Below are 20,308 nucleotides of genomic sequence, written 5' to 3' on the forward strand. Positions count from 1 at the left end.
CCAAGCGCGCGCGCAGAAGTGAATACGTGCGTACATCGTGCCCACATATGTAAATGGCGCTCAATCCACACGTGATGTATCGCTGCGAACGTTAGAGCGAGAGCAGCAATTCTATCCCCAGACCTCTTCTGTGACTCTAAACAGGTAACCTGTAAAAAATGTAAAGCGTTGCGTGTTGAGATTTTTAAGTACTGAAGTTTGGCGCCATTCCACGAGTGTGCGCAATTTTAAAGCGTGACATGTTAGTTATCCATTTACTCAGTGTACCATCATATTTCACATTATACAAAAAATTTGGCTAACTTTAGTGGTTTTTTTTTTTTTTTTCATGAAACAGTCTTTTTTCCCCCCAAGAAACATGTCTGAAAAATTGGGCGCAAATACTGTGACATAAAAAGTTGCATCGACCTCAGTTTTATACCTTAGGGTCTTTACTAAGATACATATATAATGTTTGGGGGTTCGGAGTAATTTTCTAGCAAAAAAAAAAAAAAAAGATTTTTACATGTAGGCACGGAGTGCCAGAATTGGCCCGGTATGATAGTGGTTAATATTACGATTTATATATTGCCAACAGTTTGCACAGTGCTTCACAAAATAAAGGTAGACAGTACAGTTGCAATGAAAGGATTGAGAAGGCCCTGCTCGCAAGAGCTTACAATCTAAGCTTTTGGCCTTTGATAGTAAACCTATAATTGCTCACGGTAAAAATGCAGAGCTATAAAAGTAATGCAGGTTTGCGATTGCTGCACTTAACTTCAGATGTACAGAGGTACAAGCATCATTATAACATGCATATTTTTTCCACATCAATGACTAAAGAGCTGTCATGGACTGAGAAGTAGCTAATATAGAAGTAACAATAGTAATCAGTAAAGCAGTGATTACCATCTAAGTACGGGATGATGTAAAGTAGCTTTGTAGTCATTGAATGCAAGTTATCTGGGGGTGGCTGATTTGCCAAAAATGGCAATAGGTAAAAAGCTTGTTTGTATAGGTATTTGTGTCTGATTTACTGTGCTGGTGAGAAGAACCAGTCAGATGCGCCCAAGCTTGGACATTCCTCCCTAACCACAGGTAACAGCTTAGGCTGGCCATACATTATACAATTTTCTCCTTTAATTCTTTCGTTTTACCCTTCAGCTATGTCATGCAAGGGCCTCTCTGATTGCATGCAAATTTAAAGAGTTTGACCTTATATTGTATGGTTCTGGCAAATTTAAAAAAAAAACTGTACAAGAAAATTGTGTAATGTTTGACTATCTTTAGTGTGCAGCTACAAGCGAACAGCAATGACTGCTGTCAGCCTGTCATTGGTTTGTACAGGCTGAGTGGCTGCTACTATTCGCATGCATTTGTCCTTCCAGTCGCAAAAAAAATGGATTCTTGCAGCAGGAATCTGGTGTATAAGTAAAACGTCTGTTTGAAGGAGACCTAAGAACATTTGAATTTGCGCTATAGTCGCAACAGCTAGTTAATTTGTGTAGAACAAGTTTACATGAGGTTTTCCTGAAAAAATAGCTATGTAAATATTTTTTTTTTTTTTTTTTAATAAATAGACCTCTAAAGCCCCATACACACGATCCGAATATCGGACGAATGATCGTCCGTTTTTGTTTGCATGCTAATCTCACATCGAATCTGATGAGTTTACTAAAGTCCCGAAAATTCCCGTACGACAGAATAAAAATTCGGAAGCGATGTCATGTGTTGCAATGCATTTGTATTGCATTTTCGAACGATAGCTGTACCGATTAAACGAAAATCGTACGATCTGGCATCGTACGGAAAAAATTTCCGTGCATGTCCGATAGAATAATATCGGATGAACTGTCCTGATCGGCTCTCGAAAGCTCTGTACTAACGATCCGATTATCGTACGATCGTTTCGAATGCGGCATTTTACGTACGACTTTCGGATCGTGTGTACGGGGCATTAGTGTTAAAGGGTTGTAAAGGCAGAAGGTTTTTTTATCTTACTGCATTTTAAGATAAAAAGCCTTATGTGTGCAGCAGCCTCCCTAACACTTACCTGAGGTCCCTCTCTGTCCAGCGATGTCCACAAGTGTCTCAGCCGTCTGAGATTCTCCTTCCTGATTGGCTGAAACACAACAGTGGCGCCATTTGCTCCCGCTGCTGTCAATCAAAGTCAGCTAGCCAATCGGGAGAGGGGGTGGCAGGTCGCGGCTTCGTGTTTGAATCGATACAGGGAGCTGTGACTCAGCTCAGGTGCCCCCATTGTAAGCTGCTTGCTGTGGGGGCACTCGACAAGGGAGGGGCCAGGAGCTTCAAAGAGTCACCCAAGAAGAGGAGGCTCTGGGCTGCATGTGCAAATACACTGCAACAGAGCAGGTAAGTATAACATGTTTATTTTTATAGGGAAAAAAAACAAAAACAAGACTTTACAATCTCTTTAATTTAAGGAAAATAAAACCCTGGTGACAGGTATGAAATCCATGCACCCATAGGTAGGGGTGCGCATCTTCACTGGCTTCACGATTCGATTACGATTATCAAGTCAACGATTCGATTCGGCGATGCATCACGATTACAGCACAAGTCTGCAAGTGCTCATGGTTTTCATCAAAAAAATTCAAGTAGTCAGGGAAACTCCATTTTTTTTTTTTTTTATTCTATCTGTTTTTAAGAAAAAAGACAGCAGAGGAGCTCCAGGCTCTCTTCCAAATTACTAAAGGAGATGGTCAGAGACTGCAGACATACTACAGGAGACGATCAGAGACTGCGGACATGCTACAGGAGATGGTCAGAGACTGCGGACATGCTACAGGAGATGGTCAGAGACTGCGGACATGCTACAGGAGATGGTCAGAGACTGCGGACAATAATGCAGAGTTGTGGTGTGATGAAGGCACATAGAAGACAATTCTATGATATGGGCTTGTGTTGGGATCACAGTGCCCCCTCCCCCTCTGTACTTACATGCTGCTCTGCCGGTGCTGGTGGCAGCCTGTAATGAGAAGGACGATCTGCTCACCCCCCCCCCCCCCCCCCCCCCATCTCCATTCCAGCTGCCATGTGATTAAAAAGTGCAATGCCCAGTATTCTTTTTTTTTTTTTACATATTTCAGCAACATCTGAAAGCTCCTGTCACTGGAAATATTTGTCTCTTTTTCTGATTAAGTTCACATATATACTTACCTTTTAGGAGGAATTATTTATTTTATAAAGCAGTGATTTTTAATACGTTTAAATTACTGCTCTTAGAAGCATGTGATTAAAAAGTGCAATGCCCAGTATTCATTTTTTTTTTTTTTGTTACATATTTCAGAAACATCTGAAATATGTGTCTTGCTGTATCACAGACAACAACAAGCTTTGCTGGTTTTTAAAAAAAAAAAAATTAACCGAGGATTTGCTTTGTGTCTGCTTGAGTTGCTGTCTACAGAATGCAAACGATTTGATCAGGTTGCACGTCAGTTACATCCAAAATGAGACGATGCATCTTTTCTACCTGAATGCTTGACAGTTTGGTCTCGTGTCTCTCCTGGCTCGGTCAGCAGGGAATTCTCCAGGGAGAGGGCTCTGTGCGTAAAGCTGTTACTAGTGTGTGTATATTCCGCTCATATGACTCCCGGGCGCGCCTCCCTCCTCTCACGTCTCTCCTGATGTCAGCCCCTCCTGCCTCTCTTCTGACCTGATAGCTCCAGTCAGTGGGCGGGGCTGACATCAGGAGAGATGTGAGAGGAGGGAGGCTTGGTCGGGAGTCACATGAGCGGAATATATACACACTAGTAACAGCTTTACGCACGGATCGCTCTGCCGGGAGGGGGCGGGGCAAGAAATCGATTTTTCGGGTCGCATGCATCGATGACACCCGAATCGCGATGCATCGATTAATTTCAGCACCCCTACCCATAGGTGACTGCACATACCTATGGCATCATTCAATACCTTCCACACTACCCTGTGCTGTTCTTTGAGCTAAAAATCCCAACACATCTAGTTTGTACTTGCCAACAACTTCCCTCTAACAAACACTTTTTGTTGGTCTATCGCTATGAGCAGCTGCCTCATTGGCCAATAGGAATGTGTGAGGGGGGGCGTGGCCCAGCCAACCCTTTATTAGCATTGAAATGGCGAAAGGTTTGTCAGATAGTAATGTCTTGGCAAATGACATTGGCTATAAAGGGGATTTGAATTATAAAGGAGTGCTACTGTTTATGACGGGGTTTTAAGGTCCAAACATGGACTGGTTTTTCTTTGCCAATTGGGTCACTGACCCAGAAAAAAAGCATTCAACCATTTCATTGTTGGGACATTTCATTGTAGAGACAAAAGGGATGAGCTTACCCCTTCAGAAAAACAAGTCAGTGGTGGCAGCTCCTAATTTTTAATCCTAACCAATTCTTTCAACTACTTGCCACCCACACACAGTTTTTACTGTGGAGGAGCGGCACAGGCAGGCTGGACAAGATAACATTATGCTGCTGGCTTGCTTCCGGGTGTGGGACGCATGCAGCAAAGCCTGTTAGAGTAGGAAATTAGGGTAGAGGAGCTGCACAGCGCTGGATCAAATGAGGGCTTAGCTAAGTAAAAGAAGGGTGGAATGCTGATGCCTAAATATTTTTTTTAACCCAAAGAAGGCGTTAAAAACGCCCCTGTTGCGGCGCTTCCGAAGCGCTACCCATTCATTTCAGTGGGCAGGGTGTTTTGGGAGTACTGTATACAGCGCTCCCAAAGCGCCCCAAAGATGCTGCTTGCAGGACTTTTTCTAACGTCCCGCAAGCACACCGCCCGCCCCAGTGTGAAAGCGCTCGGGCAGCATGCACGGCAGTTTTCAGGTGCTATTTCTAAATATGTTTATCTTGGTCTCATCAGACCACAGGACATGGTTCCAGTAATTCATGTCCTTAGTCTGCTTGTCTTTAGAAAATTGTTTGCAGGCTTTCTTTTGCATCATCTTTAGAAGAGTCTTCCTTCTGGGACGACAGCCATGAAGACCAATTTGATGCAGTGTACGGGCGTATGGTGTGAGCACTGACAGGCTGACCCCCCCACCTCTTCAACCTCTACAGCAATGCTGACAGCACTCATACATCTATTTCCCAAAGACAAACTCTGGATATGACGCCGAGCATGTGCACTCAACTTCTTGGGTTGACCATGGTGAGGCCTGTTCTGAGTGGAACCGCTGTATGGTCTTGGCCACCGTGCTGCAGCTCAGTTTCAGGGTCTTGGCAATCTTCTTATAGTCTAGAGCTAGGCCATCTTTATGTAGAGCCACAATTCTTTTTTTCAGATCTTCAGAGTTCTTTGCTGTATGGTGCCATGTTGAACTTTCAGTGGCCAGTATGAAAGAGTGAGAGCGAACACACCTGAGACCTTGTATCACTGAGTCACATGACAGCGGGGATAGAAAATGGCTAATTGGGCCCAAGTTGTACATTTTCACTTAGGGGTGTACTAACTTTTGTTGCCAGCGGTTTAGACATTAATGGCTGTGTTTGAGTTATTTTGAGGGGACCTCAAATTTATACTGTTGTGGCCCTTTCAGATGTGTGGATCCGTATTCAGCCATCCGCTTGCTCAGCAGGGATCGATCCGTTGATCTCCGCTGAGCCATCGGATGACAAGTCCCTGTCTGCACACTGTGCAGGGGACGGACCTGTCAGATCTCCACTCTCCTCTATGGGGGATCGGATGATTACAGACCACCTGTCCGTTTCCATCTGGTCCGATCCGCCAGTCGGATGGAAAATAGGGTTTCCATTCGTCTGGATTTTGCGGATCCGATGTCACCCCTGACATCCGTTGCTCCATAGAGATGTATGGAGCAACCGTTCAGATCCGCTGAAAAAACTGAGGTGGATCTGAATGTGTGAAAGGGCCCTTATACAAGCTGTACACTCACTACATTGTAGCAAAAGTGTCATTTCTTCAGTGTTGTCACATGACAAAATATAATAAAATATTTACACATGAGGGGTGTACTCGCTTTTGTGAGATACTGTATATCACACCTTTATCACCTGAGTTACATTGTGTGCGAAAGTGATATCTTGCTGGTCCATCTGGCATGAAATGTATACATACAAACAGGTATCTTGATTATTACTAAGATTGTACGTTTACGCGTGGTGTTGTAATTTTACAAACTAAATTTATTTGATAATGCAAATGGAGAGCTTCTTGTCCTGGCTTACAAGTCTGTTTGCACCTGCCTTATTGGTGCCATATGGAGCATTGGAGACTCCACTAATTCCTAGTATATTCTAAGAATAGCATTAGTGTGTACTTGTTGGAGGACAGTGCAGTTAAAAGAAAATTTGTAGACCTTTGGGTTTGCTTAATTTCTGTACAATTTTTTTTTTTTTTTTAATATTGTTTTTGTTCAAGTACACCTATAAGCAGAGCTATTGGTGGCTGCCTAATTGTTTTGAAAATGCAAGTCACTAGGCTGTCTCTAGTGTTAATATTTGAGTCATTTTGTGCCAGTTTCCAGCAGTAATCTTTGACAGCATGGCCTGTTGGTGGCTGATGCAGTGTGTACATCCTGTGGCTCGCTGATCATGTACAAAAAGAAGGGATACTGGGTCTATGTCTACCTATATATAGAGGTGTACTTTTTTGTAAGGTAAACTTTTTAAAATGTTTAGGGCTATTTACACAGCTACAGAGGGCCTTGCAGTGTTCAAGGTTGCTTGATTGTTGTGCCCAGGAGTCATGAGTATTGCCGTACAGCCTAGGCAGCAGTCTGTACAAATTAGTCACACACTGGCTGTATGCACATCTGACTGCATATATCCATACAGGTAATGGATGAGCAGCCTTTGACACAAATTGGTTCCAGGGCTGCTCATTGTCCCTGTAGGCCTTAAGGTTCTAATTATTTGTTCCATCTTCAACAGAAAATTATGTAAAATAAAATGCACTGTGTATCTGCATTCTTAGATCTTTCTACGTTTTGGGTGCATAGCTGAAAATGTTTGTTTCTTTCTAAGCCGTTGAACACAGGAATTCAGATAGTGTCTGGTTATATTACTGCCCACAGAATTAGATACTGGCGAGCGGGAAAAAAAAATTGTAGGCCAGGGTAACTTCAACTCAATCCAGCATACCTTAGTTTTTTGATTGAGTTTTGCTGAGTAAATGCTTAGTGTTACTAAACCCACAACAGTAAAATCAGTCTGTATATGCAGTAAAGCATGCTTCTTATACTTACCGTGGAACCTAAGGGGTTAATTCTCTGCATTGTGTAAAAAGATTGTTTGATCTTGTATGCATAGATTCCCCTTTTCTTCCACTAACTCCAGAACAGGTCAGTATAAGATAAAGTTACTGGAGTCGGGCTGCAAATCCAGCATTGTTCTGAAGTAACTTGCTATTTTGCTATGTATGTTTAGATGTGTTTTATAAAGTAGCCAAAAAGATACAAGCAAAACATACTGCTGCTCACCCAGTCCCACACCACCATCTTCCCTCCTGCATTAACTGCGAACCTGTTGTCCCTACCCAGGAATAGACAGCTGGCCTCCAGGTGACGCTACGCATACGCTGTAGGTTTCTGGGATGCAGGACATGAGTATCCAAGAAGGCTACAGGCAGCTGTGGGATCTCATTCCCTGAAGTGTGGTGAGGTTTAGCAAATGAAATATTGTGTAAAAGGAGAATGGTAGTAAGTGGGTGAAGGTCCGCTTTAAAGAGACACTGTCGCTTTGCCCAATCAAGTCTAAGTGACAGCGTCAGCAGATAATCCACTCCTCCAGGCATTTACAAAGCCGTGCTTTTATGCCTCCTCCCTGCACTGCCAGAGCTTGCATTAATGGAGCAGCAATTCCAGGTATGAGGGAAAACTTGACCTCCCCCATGTGACAGTGCACAGACTTGAGTGGCTGATCAGCAGGCACCCACAGTCTGCCACGGCACACATTGCCTCAAGAACATTCTGGATAGAATTTATGTTCTTCCTTTGCTTTTGTGAGTTTCACAATCCAAAACCCTGCTGGTATATCGGCTTCCACTGTAACTATGGTTGTCAGGTTTTTCAGGTGACAATGACTCGTGGGTTCACTGTTCTCAGTTGTGCTAAGTGCTGGGATTAAGTTAATCTGTGATATACAAGCAAATATACATGTTGTTTGGATGTTTGAGCAGTTCCTGTTTATCACCTAATATGTATAAAATTGTTGTTTTTTTTTTTTTTTTTTCCCCCCAAATAGTTTTCTTTTATTCATCGTCTTTTTTTTTTTTTAATGCTTTGCAGGGCACAAGTGCAGAGCAGGATAATCGCTTTAGCAACAAACAGAAGAAGCTTTTGAAGCAGTTAAAGTTTGCAGAATGCTTGGAAAAGAAGGTACTGTTTGTTTAATATTGAAATGTTCTACCCAAAAGCTTATCTTTCAAAAGGCCAGGGTATCACTGGTGATAAATGGAGAACATTAAAATTCTACCATGGGGAAACGTTTAGACCTTTTTCATGCCATACTCATGCTGGAGTTTTGGATCTGATCACAGAACATCATATGCAACAGATGTTTACATATAATTCTTATAACTGCTGCATAGATGGCAATGGTGAGGCTGCATTGATGTGGACTGATTAGGCTGCATTGATGGCACTTGTGAGGCTGCGGATGGGCACTGATCAGGCTGCATTAATGGGCAATGGTGAGGTTGCAGATGGGCACTGACCTTTATTTTGCTTCAAAGTTCCTTATTTAAAATTTAAGTTTTTTTCCTGAAACTTCCCTCTTAAAATGAATGTGCGTGTTATACGCCGATTAATACGGTACTTATGTTGATGTTAATCCACTTCACAGAATTCTTGAAGACTGGCAATAAAACTTTTGTGATGGGAATTAGTGGTCCCTTTCTTTAAAGGAGTTGTAAAGGCAGATGGTTTTTAAAAGGGACACTAAAGGTTTCTTTTTGTTTTTCTTTTAAAATAACAAACATGTTATATATAGAAAAAAATCTGTGCTAATGTGTTATCAAAAGTAAATATAGCAGCTGTGCACTAAAACATAAATACCAGGTTAATCAAATATGTATTTCCTAAAAGTGCAGTGCTAAATAAAATTACCATGTGCAAAACACCATATATGACCTAGTGTAAAACCTTTACAGTGAACAGGAAATCCAATCAAAATATTATTTAATCCAAAAATGTCCTTATGCAAAAGTGCAAAATATATTATATTCTTAAATTGATCACTAAAGTGCTCCTGTGCAAACAGTTCATGCATGCCTGTGTCCCACACTGGATAGATTGATCCTGATGGCACAGTGCTCAGACATTCACCATTGTGACTCCTTCACCATAAATCAGATGGGGGCTTACCAGACAACCAGCGATCTTCCTTACTCAGGAAGATCATTCAGCACTTATTTGGGATCTCTGGTCCTCGGATGGAAATCCTGAAATGTTCCCTTGCCAGCTCTCTTTGTTCCCTTATGGCGACAAGTTGATCCAGCTCACCATCTCGCACCGTCCCACACGATGCACACACGCTGCAGCACAGATGCTTTTTTAAATTTATGACTGAAGGATAGCACTGGCTATAGTGGAGAGATTTACAGTCAGCAACATCTTTGTTTTTTATGAAAGTGCACTGATTTTAAAACAAAATGGTTGAGACCATACTACACCATGAGGAGTCTCCCTGTTTTATACCAATTTTAACGCTGAGGATTCATCCATCCAACCCATCCGAGACGATGAGCTGGATCAAATTGACACATAAGGGGAACACAGAGAGCTGGTGGGGGAACATTTTCGGATTTCCATCTGAATGATCTTCCTGAGTAAGGAAGAACGCTGGTTGTATGGTAAGCCCCCATCTGATTTATGTTGAAGGTGTCACAACGGTGAATGTCTGAGCACAGTCAGGATCAATCTATCCAATGTGGGACACTGCCATGCATGAACTGTTGGCAGAGGGGCACTTTAGTGTTCAGTTTATGAATATAATCTATTTTGCACTTTTGCATAAGGACATTTTTGGATTGAATAATATTTTGATTGGATTTTCTGTTCACTTTAAAGGTTTTGCACTGTCATATATGGTGTTTGCACATAGTAATTTTATTTAGCGCTGCACTTTTAGGACATACAGCAAACATGTTATACTTGCCTCCTCTGTACAGTTGGTTTCGCACAGAGTGGCCCCGATCCTCTTCTGGGGTCCCGCCGTGGCACTCTTGGCTCCTCCTCGCATCGAGTGACCTGTCGGAGAAGCGCTCTCCTTCAGAGCAACCGTGCAGGCGCACTCCTATGTCCTGCTGCACCATAGACAACAGGACTCTGCGCTGCTACCACACAGCCCCCCCCCCCCCCCCTCGGCACCCGCATCATTGGATTTAATTGACAGCAGTGGGAGCCAATGGCTGCGCTGCTATCAATCTATCTAATCAAGAGCCGAGACACTGGCAAGAGAGGGTGTGCGCGTCTCCGGCGTGGGAAACGAACGGGCTCAGCTGAGTAAAACGGGGGAGGGGTGGCTGGTGCACTACAATAGGTTTTTTACCTCAATGCAAAAACTGGGAGGGTTTACAACCCCTTTACTGTATTCTATGCATTAAGATAAAGTCTTCTGTGTGTAGCTGCCTCCCCAGCACCCCTAATACGTACCAGAGCGCTTTCTGTCCAGCGATGTCGCTGACTCCCCTTCCTGATTGGCTGAGACACAGCAGCGGCGCCATTGGCTCCCACAGGTGTCAGCCAGTCAGGAGAGAAGGGGGGGGCCAAACGGCAGCCCCGTGTCTGACTGGAGACAGAGCTGCAGCTCAGATCGGGTGTCCCGATAGTAAGCTACTTGTTGTAGGGGATCTCGAGGAGTAGCCAGGAGCAGAGAAATAGGGACCCAAGAAGAGGAGGATCCAGGCTGCCATTTGCAAAACTACTGCACATAGGAGGGTAAATATAACATGACATGTTTTTTTTTTTTTTGTTTATTTTTATTTTTAAGCGAGACTTTACAATTACATTAATATCAGAGGGGCCACTTAGCTCCAGATTGGGAGTAAAGTCTCGTTCACACTTGCAAATAAGGGTCTTCAGTGGATTCCAGTGGCAAAACTCTGGTGTATGCAAAGAGCTGCAGGAAGACCTGTACACGGCAGTGACAAGCTGATGGAAGCTGACTGCTGTTGGCATGTTTTCTGCTGAAGTCCCTATTAACAAGCTTAGATTAGGCCTGATTATATCTTTATGCTTTGTTTTGCATTATAACAAAATTATTTATATCCTTTTTCAGGTGGAAATGAGCAAAGTAAACCTGGAAGTAATCAAGCCTTGGATAACAAAGCGTGTAACAGAAATTCTGGGGTTTGAAGACGATGTGGTCATTGACTTTATTTTCAACCAGCTGGAAGTGAAGGTATTCCTCATTGAAGGTTTAGGGTATTATTTTATTATGTGAGTTGCAATGCGTTTGACTTAGCATGTACGTTGTGTGATCTTATTGCCAGTGTTGGTGGAATAAGTTTAGCTGAAGGTACATGGTATTCAGACTGCAAGTCAGGAAGAAGTTAATGTTTTGCTGTGTGACATGATGGGTTAGATGGCAGTTTTCTAATGATGATGTGATTTATGATTTAAAAGGCCTGAACCAAAATGGAAGTTATTCCTTGCGTGTGAAGTATAGCACCATCACCTATTTAGGGCACAGCAGAGTGAGTGTCCAATGTCGCTCTGACCCAACTCTTGATGATGCAGTGTTTGTTCTGGAGGTGAGTTGTGTTACGGTGGATGAGCAAAAACAAAACAAAAAAGCACAGTAAAAAAAAAATGCATAATTAAAATCCGTTTACATTACAAATTACATCGTTTAGCATAATGGTATAACTAGAGTGGGGAAAAAACCTTCCGTTGCCTTAAGCATGACAACATTTACACCCAAATGTTTAAATTATACTATAATAAACTTTATAATTAGTAAAGGCTATATCATGTTTTTGCATACAATTTTGTTTAAACAAAAATATGCTGTCTTCATTTAGTTTACTCAAATTAAGAGTTCAACATTTTAATCTTTAGTCCCTTTTAAACATCAGGTTCCCTCAGTATCCATTCAAAGTGCTTTTTTGAATATGACCAGTCCTGCTCTGTGTGTTCCTCTTATATGGGATGTTATTTCTTTAACGTGCACCTGTGCCCAGACTATGGACATAAAACTGTTTACATATGCTTAACAAGCTGTAGAAAGACCTTTTAAAATAAGCCCTGACCTATGTAGCTGCTTTTTAATATGAAAGTTGATCTTTATCAAAGATCACGACGAGGAGTCTTGAGTCAGGTTTAAATGGGTCTCAGCAGCTTAGAGCTGCCTGTTGGTTGTTTACATTTGAGGCCTGGCAGGCTGCAAAAATTCTGTTGCAATTGAAAAAAAAAAGCTAAGATTTCAGTGAACTTTGAAAGTTTCTCCCCAATGCTTATAGATAGATAGAAAGGTGATTAAGGGCTTGATTTAAAGTCCTTTTACTGCTTGTTCAGAATATTTAAATATTTTATAATGGCCTAATCTGGGCACAGATTCATTTTAAACACTCCACTGTTAACAAACAAGTTGGTCCAGAGATCAGTTGGATGCTTGCAAGTCAACCAGATAAAACCATTTAGCTTTTATAGAATTAATTTGAAGCATGAGTAAAAAGAGTAGATATTTGATATCTTTATATTTGTGGCTGTGTACTCATTATTGCTTGTTCATTTTTTGCAATTTAGATAAATGATATAACATTAAACTCAAGGTGGTTGAGTTGCTGTAGGCAGTCGGAAGCAAGCCAAGCGAACACCTTTCTCTCCAGGGGAACTGGGAGATACCCCCCCAAACCTCCCCCAAGGTTCCAAGAAGAGGCTGAAGACTGCTGGAATCTGTACTTTGTGCTGTTGCGCTAAGCTTGTCACAAGGATCTATACTGCTTGACTATGTACATAATATTTCAAACTGCCCAGTGATCTTTTAAGCCTTTGTGGACTATACCACCTTTTATGTTAACCCACCAGCTTAGTTAGGGCTACATATAAGTCTTCTGTAGTTTACAGCGTTAATAATAATAGTTTTATGTTTAATTGTTATATAGCACTGTTGCTTATCAAGTATACAGAATAATCTTTGCAGTCAGATGTGCAGGTATTTAATTTGATGAGATCCACAAAGGGTTAACAGGCCATTATTAATACGCAGTAATTTGGCAGAATGTATGCCACAAAGACCTACTAAAATGTAGTTTTCCCTAAATGTACATTTTTAGAGCAAAAAAACTAAATAATTCTGAAATAGTTTTCAGTACTCACCTGTAAATCTTCCTGTTGTCTCTTTTTCAGAACCCAGACTCTAAAATGATGCAAATTAACCTGACTGGCTTTCTAAATGGAAAAAATGCCCGGGAATTCATGGGAGAGCTATGGCCACTACTACTGAGTGCCCAGGAAAATATTGCTGGCATTCCTACAGCATTCCTTGAACTGAAAAAAGAAGAAATCAAGCAGAGACAGGTGAGGGTTGTGTTTTTTTTGTTTTTGTATCTTTATCAAGGTTGAGAGGTATAGCTAGTATGCTTGTTTATGGTGATGTCAGACATGCCCTTTTCCATTGAACTGTCACTTTTCATACTTGTGGATTTCAGTTGTCAGTTCATATGATTTTCCTGCCATGTCACTTTGGAGGTCTCACGGATATTAGCACTTTCTATATGTATGTATGATGTTAGTTCACAATTTTGGTTTACTAGATATGGCTATATATTACATATTTTTCCACATTTTTGTTTGATGGTATGTGTGTGTATATATATATATATATATATATATATATATATATATATATATATATATATATATATTTTATTTTCTCTATCTGTTTGTATGTGCACATAGGCACTGTCTTTCTTTTTACTTGGCATGGTTTTCTGTCACATTACACTTTTATATCCATCACGTATGGACACATTCACATATACCTAGCTCCAACAGTATAGGTATTTTTGCCTTCACTAGTGGGAGGTTACTCATTTTTAACCCTGTCTACACCACTTGGTATAATAGGGTAGCGCCACGTACCCCTTTTTTTTTCCTTTTATAAATTAACAAGTAAAAAAATGTGTGCAGTGCTAAAATAAACAAACAATATAATTCATGAATAACATAAACACCAAATAAGTACATTAATAAAGTGATAGCGCACAAATGAAATCAAATTAATAATTTAGACTAGTTAGTTGGAAGCTAATGTAAACTATATGAATAAGACAAATGTATACACAGAGCTGTTGACACTGCAGCTCAATTGTTCCTTGATCTGTTCCTAGAAGCGAAGCAAATTTATCCATAAGGTTGCTGAAAAATGTAGCGAGATTGCCTCTTAGTTTGAGACATGGAAGTGATCCTGTATACTTGATTGTGCACATTAGTAGATACATTGAGAAAATTCCTGGTACAACCCAGCAGGTGAGCTGTGTCTAGGAAAGTGCTGGAAATCTTGGAGGAGATTGTGTATGGTATTGACAGGTAAGCGCTGTAGGATACATTTGTTTCATTTGTTCGCAGACTGACAAGCAAAATCTGGCTACAGTGGTCGGTAGCCTTATTCTGACCATGCACTATGCGAAAAATCGTTTGAACCCATTTTCGAAAAAAGAACATTCGGCCGCGAGCAAACGATAGTGCTATCATGTAATGACCGATAAATCAATCGGTTGACATATATGAATCCATTATTTTTTTTTTTTTTTCATATATACCTAGTGCAAACAGTTTGGACGGGAAACAAATTAACCTTTCAATTCATCGTTCATTCAGCAGAAAATTTCCAAACTTGTATCTCCTTTTTTTTTTTTTTTTTTTTTTTTTTTTAATTTTTAAATTTTTTTTTTGGGGGGGGGTCAAAAACATCCCAACCGATTACTGTCCAAATGACCGAATTTCACGCCGATTTTCCGTATAGTGTATGGCCAGCATTAGGCACGGTTCACACTGCTACAACTTGGGATCTGGCTTGTGAGACCCCAAGTCGCGTGACATGTGAAATCTCATTTTAGTCAATGAGAGCTGTCTTAGCACTACTGAAGTCACCCCGAAAAGGTTCCTGTACTACTTCAAGTTGACTTCTATTTGACTTGAGCCCATACACTTTAATGGAAGTTGCCTCCAAATCGGATCCTCATCTTAAAAAATGTGATTTGGATCCAACATTACAGGAAGATTACACAGGTATTCCCTGAAGTTGCTTCAAAGTCGTGTGGCAAAGTAGCACTGTAAGTAATGCGACTTTCAGGTCGCGGCAGTGTGAACCAAGCCTAATGAATACTTTTTTATTTTTTCATTTTTTGCTTGCTTTTATGTCAGATATATAGGCAAAAAAACCTTAAAAACTTTTTAGTTTGCAGCTAAGAATACTCTAGCTGTGGTTGCTGTCATGGAGACCCGTGGAAAGGGGCTTCAAAACTAAGAAAAAAATATATTTTCAGCAGCGCATATTCAAATCAAAACTTTTCTTTTAGATTGAACAAGAGAAGCTTGCATCTCTAAAGAAGCAAGATGATGACAAAGACAGACGAGACAAAGATGATAGAGACAAAAGGGATCGATCTAGAACTCCAAGAAGGTAGGAGTATATTTTTGTTTTTTATTTCTTGTTTTTTTTTATCCTAACTACCCAGTGTGTGATATTTCATATTCTAATAAAGCATTTTTTTTTTTTTATATAAAAAGGTACAAAAACCTATTTGGATTTTCTTTTACACCCCTCTCCAGCACCCATTCACCTAACTCCTAGGATTTTTAAATTTTAATATCTAATGCAGGTGGGTTGCTAGTTCACAATATTTACCTTTTTGTTTTTTTAGGCGCAAATCACGGTCATCCTCACCACGGAGAAGGTCTCCAAGCAGGAGAGAGAGGAAAAGAAGCCACTCTCATTCACCAAGACACAAAACTAAAAGTCCAAGCCCTGCTCCAGTTTTTGAGAAAAGAGAGGCAGAAATTCAAGAACCTGAGCCCTCTCTAAAAGTGAAGGAACCATCTGTACAAGAGGCAACATCATCAAGGTACTTTATTAAACTTCAACAATGTTTTCTAGTTGTATAGCTGCTGATAAAGTAGAACTAATAGCAAAATATTTTTCTTGGATAGGGTGGAGTGGGATTAGAACACCTGTCGGTTTTTATTGCACCCTTTTTATTTGTCCTGTTTACCATTATTGAAAGTAAGAAAAATATCCTGAATTTTGGGTTGACACCAGAACACTAATAGAGGGGAAAGGGATGGTGAACCCGCGCAGTGGACATAAAGACTTAATTGGTAAAGTTTGGAACTGCTGCCTCCCAACAGGCAGTCACCCTAAATTGGGGACAGCTGAGAGATATTAGAAATGATAGAAGGGTTTGGTGCTGTTCCTATTTGGTTTCCTACCTCCATATAAGTTACTAGATTAAAATAAATTCTTAGGTGCACCGTGCATATATCAAATATTAAATACAAATTAACAATATGGATTCCCAAGTATACCGTGCATGTGTCAATTAAATATTCTGCTACAATATTGTGCACTCATAGGTGATACATAGACATAACTTAAATGCTTACATATGTAATATTGCTAGGGAGGGAAGAAAAAGGGGGGGGGGGGAGGGAGAAGGGAGTGAGATAGGGAAGTGGGGAGGGGGTGTAGGAAATCTGTTCCTAAGGAAAATTGCAATAACAAGATAAAGTGCAAATGTGCTGGTGCAATCCAAAAGGCAACAGTGACAAGATAAAGTGCAAACGTGCTTCAAAATTCTTTAGTAAGTCTCTTGTGTCATATTCTTGTGCTGTGGTGATAATCCTTCACTTATAATATCTCTTTGCTCTGAAAGTGCAGCCACTCACCAGATCACTTCACCCCTGCGGGGGTAGCAGGCAGTTACAGTTTTATCGCCACTGTACAGCGATCGCTGGCGGGCTCAGGATCGTGGTATATCATATATAAAGAGAGAGGGAGTGCCCATAGCGTAAAATTGCTTTAAAAAAGTTTTATTACACAAAATGAAAGGGTACTCACACTTTTACAGTAAAAATCAAGCGAAATGGTAAAAACGTTTATTTAATCAATTTTTTTCCAATTTTTTCCAATTTATTTTATTTATTTTAATTTAAGAACGATATGTATTTAGTAAGCTCCCATTTAAGTATTCCTCATGATCCTCTATGTGCTCCTCATGATTTCATTTTAATTTTTACTTGCATTGATTTTTATGTATTTTTTATGTTTCTTTATATATTTCTTATGGATTTTAAATCATTTTGAATTTAGTATAAATTTTTTGATTTTTAGCGTCATATAAAGCAAGCCGATTAATGTACAATAAACCTTTTATAGTGTGTGATAGATTTAACACCATATATCTGCAGTTGACATCAATAGGGAGATCTATTTACGGTCTCCATTGTCCACAAAAACACAGGCAAAATGGCCGCCGGACTATGCAATACAAACAATGGGGAGAATTGTTTACGGTCTCCATTGTCCACAAAAACATAGGCAAAATGGCCGCCGGTCTCCATTGTCCACAAAAACACAGGCAAAATGGCCGCCGAACTATGCAATACAAATATACAGAGAAGGGTAACTTGAACTACTGTCTACAAATAGCTCAGGCAAAATGGCCACCAGTAGTCCCACTGCTATTAACACAGGAAGTCGGACTTCTGTCTGCAAAATACAAACAAAATGGCCGCGGACGAACTTCCGGTCCGCGGGAAAATGGATGCCAATTGAAAATTTAACAAGGGGACACCACACACACTATATAAGGATGGGAAGACACAACACAGGTCACGCTCCCGTAGACGTCCTAACGACTAAACGCGTAGGGCGTGCCTAATCTGTGCTTCCCAAACATCACCCCCTGTACCAGCGCTGAAGGATAATTATGACGGTTTTGACGTTTTTACCATTTCGCTTGATTTTTACTGTAAAAGTGTGAGTACCCTTTCATTTTGTGTAATAAAACTTTTTTAAAGCAATTTTACGCTATGGGCACTCCCTCTCTCTTTATATATGATATACCACGATCCTGAGCCCGCCAGCGATCGCTGTACAGTGGCAATAAAACTGTAACTGCCTGCTACCCCCGCAGGGGTGAAGTGATCTGGTAAGTGGCTGCACTTTCAGAGCAAAGAGATATTATAAGTGAAGGATTATCACCACAGCACAAGAATATGACACAAGAGACTTACTAAAGAATTTTGAAGCACGTTTGCACTTTATCTTGTCACTGTTGCCTTTTGGATTGCACCAGCACATTTGCACTTTATCTTGTTATTGCAATTTTCCTTAGGAACAGATTTCCTACACCCCCTCCCCACTTCCCTATCTCACTCCCTTCTCCCTCCCCCCCCCCCCCCCCCCTTTTTCTTCCCTCCCTAGCAATATTACATATGTAAGCATTTAAGTTATGTCTATGTATCACCTATGAGTGCACAATATTGTAGCAGAATATTTAATTGACACATGCACGGTATACTTGGGAATCCATATTGTTAATTTGTATTTAATATTTGATATATGCACGGTGCACCTAAGAATTTATTTTAATCTAGTAACTTATATGGAGGTAGGAAACCAAATAGGAACAGCGCCAAACCCTTCTATCATTACTAATAGAGGGGAAATCTTCCAATTGGGACACTAGTTGACACCTCAGGATTCCCTCACTTTGGAGGGATTTTGTTTAACTCCCTGTTTTGGCTATGGGACACAGATTGCAAAAAAAACTGATGGGTTATAACCCTCCCTTACTCTATCCAAAATGAAAAAAAAGTTTTTGCCTTTTATATACACTTTAAATTTGGTACATGGAACATTTAAAGCACCGTGTTTTTAATTTTAATTTTTTTCCTCTATTAAAGAGGAACTGCAGTCTGCTCACATCATTTGTAATAAAAACATCTTTGCCATTCTGAAGCTTTCCTCCAACCACTTTGCATATTTTATATATATTGTGGTTCTGTACTTGCCAAATATGCTGCAGAAATCTCCCTCCGCTATGTCTGGCTGCAATCAATTTAACTGTGGGTAGCTAAAGCTGCTGCCTGTTCAGATTTTTAGAATCACAGTATACTTCATATTCATGACTATATGTGTTATGCTGCCAGTAGTTCTCGTCCAGGCATTAACCACTTCAATACAGGACACTCCCCCCCCCCCCCCCCCCCTTCCTGCCCAGACCAATTTTCAGCTTTCAGCATTATTGCATTTTGAATGACAATTGTGCGGTCATGCAACATCCAAATTACATTTTTATCTTTTTTTTCCCCCACAAATAGAGCTTTCTTTTGGTGGTATTTGATCACCTCTGAGGTTTTTATTCTTTGCGCTACAAATAAAAATCAGTGCAACCCCCCCCCCCCACCCAATGTCATGCCGATCGGCTCTCCTCTACTCTCGCTAAACGGCTCTTCCTACTTACGCTGTGATAAGCTGTGATTGGACACAGCTGATCACGTGGTAAAGAGCCTACGTCAGAGGCTCTTTACCAAGATCAGTGATGCGGTATGTCAGACTGACACACCACACCACTGATCGCTGCCCTGAGGGCGCGCACTTGTTATCCTGCTGGCCGTCATGACGCCCAGTCAGGATAATTGAACCACTTTCCGGCCACCATTCTGCATATGGCGGGATGGAAGTGGTTAAAGAAGTATGGCCAAAGCACAGCACTCCTGTGACCCAGATTCAGCTACCGTGCGCTAAAGCCCGCTATTGGCTGACATCACAGAGCCAATCCTGACAATGTCGGGATCCACCCAGATGCTCGTGTGGCAGCTGGCTCAGCCTCTCAGCATGCTGCTGAGAGGCTGAGCCAGCCACTCCCGTCTAAAGTCCTGCGCTCCAGTGAGCTCTGGAGGAGCAGAGCAGAGAGCTGGTGACTGACAGTCATCGCCCACTGAAGACCAAGAACTGAGTGATCATTGGTCATGTAATCTCCAAGTTCCTAGCAGAGGACAGCTGCAGCCATCTAGGTGAGTATATGTTTGCTTTTTTTATATCTCGCACTTCTCTTTTAACACTTCCCAGCCCAGCTAAGCCTCAGTTTTAGCTAGTGCCCTTAGTTAAACACTTGCCGAACGGCTCCTGTACATATACGTCGGCACTTTAAAGATGGATATTTCGGTAACTGCAGCAGCTGCTGCCACAACTGAGGTATCCATCTCTTCAGGAGCCGGATGTGTTTATGATAACGGTGGTCTCTGTGAGGGATTCGCCGCGGGATCACCGTTATCGGCGGTGGGAGAGGTGCCACCCCCCTCCCGTCGCTCTTTTTAAAAAAAAAACTGTGAAAATATAAACTAAAGTAAAATAAGAAA

The 20,308-nt window shown here is 41.1% G+C and overlaps 1 protein-coding gene across 1 annotated transcript in view; it reads left to right on the plus strand.

The window, feature by feature from the left end:
• The first annotated feature begins 8,218 nt into the window (after positions 1–8,218).
• Positions 8,219–20,308, plus strand: part of SRRM1 (serine and arginine repetitive matrix 1) — a 68,655-nt gene continuing 56,565 nt past the window's right edge. Inside the window, exons 1-5 of the mRNA XM_073615467.1 lie at positions 8,219–8,314; positions 11,217–11,339; positions 13,289–13,459; positions 15,463–15,566; positions 15,808–16,008. Coding sequence (XP_073471568.1) covers positions 11,223–11,339; positions 13,289–13,459; positions 15,463–15,566; positions 15,808–16,008 — 593 coding nt within the window. The 5' untranslated portion in view covers positions 8,219–8,314; positions 11,217–11,222. The remainder of the gene's footprint in view (positions 8,315–11,216; positions 11,340–13,288; positions 13,460–15,462; positions 15,567–15,807; positions 16,009–20,308) is intronic.

Source organism: Aquarana catesbeiana, linkage group LG02, assembly GCF_042186555.1.
Source record: "Aquarana catesbeiana isolate 2022-GZ linkage group LG02, ASM4218655v1, whole genome shotgun sequence".
NCBI lineage: Eukaryota > Metazoa > Chordata > Amphibia > Anura > Ranidae > Aquarana > Aquarana catesbeiana.